This window comes from Ipomoea triloba, chromosome 4, assembly GCF_003576645.1.
Source record: "Ipomoea triloba cultivar NCNSP0323 chromosome 4, ASM357664v1".
NCBI lineage: Eukaryota > Viridiplantae > Streptophyta > Magnoliopsida > Solanales > Convolvulaceae > Ipomoea > Ipomoea triloba.
In genome coordinates, this window is record NC_044919.1 from 5552660 (window position 1) to 5558426 (window position 5767).

The following is a 5767-nucleotide window of genomic DNA, read 5'->3' on the forward strand; positions in this document are numbered from 1 at the left end:
TCTCCATGAGAATTTATTCATAGATCTAGCCATATTTTGGGCAAAGTTTTCCTCTTTATTTTTGAGTGACGAGAGAAACACACGGTCACTACTCGTTGGTGTACAAGAAGTATAACACCACAAGGAAGTAAACCAACATATATTGTCCATAACTAACCAGTTCAAATAAAAACAGCCAATAGACCACTCTTGCTATAAATTGAACTTGTAACCTTGTAACAATTTAACCAGCAACTTGGCTGGTGTGGCCCCTAACTTTATCCTCTTTATTATTTTGAGGGTAGGTTGGAATTATAAAGATGTAGAGAAAATAGTGATAATTACAAATACAAATATATGATGGTATAACTCATTTTTAAAAGTGAGAAAGCGTTATAGAAATACAGATAATCTAAAGTGCATTGAACTCGAATAACGCGGTATCTTTAATTACTTTGAAAATTCAAAATCATGTTTGTAAACCATTATCCCGGAAATGATGGGGTTACCTAATCAAGGAAGTGTAGCCCTGGATTTTTACCCGATTTGCTTATACACGTGATTAATCATAATCCGATTTACCCAAAACCCAAATCTAAAACCGGTAGTAAATAAAACCAGCAAATTCAATAATAAATTAATCCATTTTTTAAAACAACTTTCATTAAAAAAAATTGTAATTAAACAATTTTAAAAAAATGCAACTATTTTGGGAGTCGGAAGCGGAGGTTTTTTTGATTCATACAAAAGTGCGTCCAAATTCGGTTCATGTAGGGTTGGTGGGTCCCACCCTCCCTCACCCCTTAGATTTCCCCCTCTCTTTCCACCTGTCTCCTTGCCTTTCTCTCTCTTTCTCCCAAACAACGGCGCTTAAAACCTCCCTTAGTCCCTCTCTCTCTCTCTCTCTTTCTCTCTCTCACTCTCTCTGTCTATATTCATATATACATACATGTCTATGTACTTTGTTTGGAAGGATAAAAAGTCTTCATATTCATCCCCTGCCCAAAAACCTTCTATAAAAATCTTGAATCTCCATGTTTCATTAGCAATTTCTTGAATCTTTGTATTTGGGTATGCGGTTATGAGTGGTGTGTAGTAAATGTGTGAAATTTTTGGTTATGGTAGCTCTGTTTCGCACACTTCTCTGCTGCTGCTGATGTTGATTCTCTGTATATTGCCGGGTTTGAGGAGCGAGGGCCGGGTACTAATGTGGTACCCGGTCTGTGTATGACGGGTGCATTGAATTAATGACTTTTCTGCTATTTTGGGGAAAAAGTGTAGTGTTCTTTTTTCATTTGAAAGCAATGCAGGGTGGAACTGTATGCGAATATAGAGATTGGATAAGGGTTTGAGGGTTAAACCTCTGTAAATATATATATTTATTGTACTTGTACACGCTTATAAAAAAAAACACACACACACACATATACAGCCATGTATGTGTACTATGTGCGTGCATTTATTTGTGTCTGCATGTGGGGGTGAAGGATAAGATCTGGAGGCTGGATTGGGTTGGCTTCTTCTGGGTTTCCAATGTCAACTGGAGGTGTGGGTGGGGGGTTTTCAAAATTTCTGGTAAAGTTTCAATCTTTCTTCTGTATATGAACATATCTATGGTTATTTTGCTAAGCTGGTGTTGTTCCTTGTGTTTTCTGCCTTTTGGTGATTATTTCATAGTTCTTATTCATCTGTGTGTTATTGAATGATGGGCAATTAGTGGCATGGGTGTTCTTGAGTTACTTGGTGTTTTGTAGTTTTTGGTTCTGCAAATCAGGGTATTGATGAAATTATGAAATATTCTACTGAGAATTGTATGTGTTTCTTGATTTTTGATATTTGTATGTCATTAATTTTTTACTTTTCTTATGTACCTGTATATATTATTGGGCAGGATGTGAGTGCTATGAATGGTGTTTGATGAGTTTGCAACTGAGCACTGATGCACAAATTTCCAATTGACCTGTATTGAGGGGTCAGTGGAGAATTTGGGTGTATTTGATGAATAGATTGAGGGGTTTAGTGCATTAGATACAATGTCGAAGATATTAGCATTGGGGGTGTTGGTTTGGGTTTCCCTTGTTGCATTCACAGTTGCTGATAATGGGTTCTTCAGATGCAACTGTGATTATGATGGATTTTGGAGTATCGAGACGATTATGGAGTGGCAAAAAGTTGGCGACTTCTTGATTGCAGTGGCCTATTTTTCCATCCCGATTGAGCTTCTTTATTTCGTTAGCTGCTCCAATGCGCCGTTCAAATTGATACTTGTTGAGTTTATTGCCTTCATTGTTCTGTGTGGAATGACCCATCTGCTCATGGGGTGGACTTATTATGGTCAACACTCGTTTCATTTGATGCTTGCCCTTACCATTTTCAAAGTTCTCACGGCTTTGGTGTCTTTTGCTACTGCTATTACCCTTGTTACCCTTATTCCCTTGCTGCTCAAGGTGAAGGTACGAGAGTTTATGCTGAAAAAGAAGACTTGGGATCTTGGTCGAGAAGTTGGAATGATAAAGAAACAGAAAGAAGCGGGATGGCATGTCCGGATGCTCACCCGAGAGATACGCAAGTCACTTGATCGACACACAATTTTGTATACGACTCTTATAGAGCTATCGAAGACGCTGGATTTACATAATTGTGCGATTTGGATGCCAAATGAGGAGAAAACGGAAATGGACCTCACTCATGAGGTGAGAGGGAGGAGCTTCTTAGATGGGCATAACTTCCCTATTCCAGTCCTCGATCCAGTCGTACAGGAAATTAAGCAGAGCGTTGAAGTGAAACTACTCGACCCCGATACACCACTTGCTGTTGCAAGTAGCGGAGGGGTTTGTGAGCCAGGAAGTGTGGCGGCGATTCGGATGCCAATGCTGAGGGTCGCAAACTTTAAGGGTGGGACCCCTGAGCTTGTCCCGCAATGCTATGCTATCCTCGTTTTGGTGATTCCTGCTGGACAGGGTAGATGCTGGGGCAACCAGGAAATGGGAATAGTAAAGGTTGTAGCTGATCAAGTTGCTGTGGCAATTTCCCATGCTGCAGTGCTTGAGGAGGTCCAAAATATGCGGGATAAATTAGAAGAGCAAAACCGAGCTCTGCATCAAGCACAGCAAGATGCTTTGAGGGCCAGTCAGGCTAGGAATTCATTCCAGATGGTCATGAGCAATGGCATGAGAAGGCCTATGCACTCAATTTTGGGCCTTCTCTCTGTTTTGCAGGACGAGCAATTAAATTGTGAGCAGAAACTTCTTAGAGATACCTTGGCGAAGACCAGCAATGTCCTCTCGACTTTAATTAACGATGCAATGGATACATCAACAAAGCAAAACAGAAGATTCCAACTTGAGATGAGATCCTTTCAATTACATTCTATGATAAAAGAAGCTATTTGCCTTGCCAAGTGCCTTTGTACTTTTAAGGGTTACGAATTTGTGGTTGAAGTGGACAAATCTCTGCCTAATCATGTTATTGGCAATGAAATTAGGGTTTTTCAGGTAATTCTGCATATGGTTGGAAATCTACTGAAGAGCAGCAGTGGAGGGTGCATCAAATTTTCTGTAACCCGTGAAAAGGATGGTCAGGGAGGAAATGATTTAGGATGGAGAACAAAGTCATCTAGTGAGCATGTTCATGTCAGGTTTGAAATTGGGATTGTCGGTAATTGTTCTAAGCCCGAGGGTGTTTACAAAGCCGCACATTGTAGTGAGGCATATGGCCGGAGGGAGGTTGAAGAAGTTTTAAGCTTCACCGTGTGCAAAAAGCTAGTTCAGGTATATTGGTCCTTATAGTAGCATCATATGAATGTGAAATAACCGGTTTCCCTTTTGTTCGAGTTTTCATTTTTCTCCATCTCTCTTGCGTTGTTGAATTATGTTTCGGATTGTAAACTAACTTTTTGCTGGAAAATTGGAAATATAATATGCAGTTAATGCAAGGAAACATCTCGGTAGTGCCAAACCCTAAGGGCTTTCATCAAAGCATGGCAGTTGTTCTCGGCTTTCAACTCGGGCCATCCACTTCAGGCATGTCTGGGTGCAGCGAATCTTCCAGTCTTACACACCCGAGCTCTCTTTTGGCCGGGCTCAAAGTTCTGTTAGCCGACCATGATGGTATCAACAGGGGAGTAACCCGTAGGCTGCTCGAGAAACTAGGGTGCAATGTTTCTGCAGTTTCAACCGGATACGAATGTCTCGGGGCTCTAGGACCCACAGCATGCCCATTCCAAGTTGTCCTTTTGGACCTTCACCTGCCTGAACTCGACGGTTTTGAAGTCACCATGAGAATTCGCAAGTTCAGAAGCCGAAGCTGGCCACTGATCATCGCTCTAACTGCAAATGACGATGAAGATGCGAGCGAAAGATGCATTCAGGTTGGGATGAATGGTATTATTCGTAAACCGGTTATTTTGCAAGGAATTGCTGATGAACTTACCAGAGTCCTGTTGCTAAAAAGCAGAAACATTGCATGATAAAGTGATAATTAAAAGTATTAGAGAATGAAAGCAAACATAGAATATATGTTCTTCTAGTCATAATATTTGATATATATTATTCTTTTAATTAGCATCATTGCCTTCTAATTTTTTATACCATTAGTTAGTATAGTTGATGGAGTAGTGAACTGATGGCAAAATTGATATGAATTAACTTAAGTGTACAGTATTCAAAGCAGTGATGAGAAACTCAACATTTCATTTGAATGTGGTCTGATAATAAGATCACTGTTCAAATGTCTTATGCCACTTTGCAGTGGCTAAGATCAATTATTCACATGTTTTTTTTGGAATTTGAACATATACCCACCTACCATATATGTAGATCAGATCCAGTGTATTGTCATGTCATTTTGAAAAGAATGAGGTTGTGTTTTATTGACCTTGTTGTAGCATACCTAATGTTAGCATTTAAAGCACTTACAAGCCATTCATTCCACATGTATATAACGCAGCCTTATGTACAGTAGATGCCAGTACTGTCATAAATGTGACCTGCAAATTGCATAATGTCACTGCTCAATTAGTTCTTGACATTGTGGACATGGATACATGATCAAGTCTTGACAGTCGCAGTGTAGGAGTTTTGCCCAATGTAATGGGCTCCTTGTGAACCGTGAATACTAATCCTCCCACCTAATGAGTTGTTAAGTCATTGTGCCTGGGATTCAGACACATGATTGAGTCTTAACCGTCGTAGAGTGGGAGTTTCACCCAATGTGGTGAGCTCCTTGTAAAAACCAAATAGTTTCACCCAATGTGGTGAGCTCTTTGTAAACACCAAACACTGATCCTCCCACCTAATGGGCTGTTGAGCCACTGATCCTCCCACCTAATGGGTTGTTGAGCCATTGATTCTCTCACCTAATGGGTTGTTGAGCCACTGATCCGGCGATACAGACAAATGATTAAGCATTGACAGTCACACTATAAGAGTTCCACCCAATGTGGTGAGTTCCTTGTGAACACCCGACATTGACTATCCCACTTAATGGGCAACTGAATTACCGTGTCGGGAACACAACCACCAACACATTAACTATCCCACTTAATGTGCCGTTCCACCCAATGTGGTGAGTTCCTTGTAAACACCCGACATTGACTACCCCACTTAATGGGCAACTGAATTACCGTGTCGGGAACACTACCACCAACACATTGACTATCCCACTTAATGTGCAACTAAATCATCGTGCTGGGAACACTACCACCAAGGCACCAACGCTTACCAATAAGCATGTCTAAACATGAGACTTTGAATGCTAACTTGATTACAACGCAGATACTTATATGTCT

General features: G+C 40.5%; 1 protein-coding gene across 1 annotated transcript; it reads left to right on the forward strand.

The window, feature by feature from the left end:
• Window positions 1-852: 852 nt before the first annotated feature.
• Window positions 853-4748, forward strand: LOC116016468 (ethylene receptor 2-like). Its single transcript, XM_031256738.1, has 3 exons — window positions 853-1554; window positions 1871-3749; window positions 3905-4748. Exons 2-3 carry the CDS (start codon window positions 2013-2015, stop codon window positions 4445-4447), a joined length of 2280 nt encoding a protein of 759 aa, XP_031112598.1. The 5' UTR covers window positions 853-1554; window positions 1871-2012; the 3' UTR covers window positions 4448-4748.
• Window positions 4749-5767: the final 1019 nt, after the last annotated feature.

Coding starts and splice junctions, on each gene's coding strand:
- LOC116016468 (XM_031256738.1), top strand. CDS start 2,013: ATGTCGAAGATATTAGCATTGGGGGTGTTGGTTTGGGTTTCCCTTGTT. Junction 3,750..3,904: donor TGTGCAAAAAGCTAGTTCAG/GTATATTGGTCC, acceptor TATAATATGCAG/TTAATGCAAGGAAACATCTC.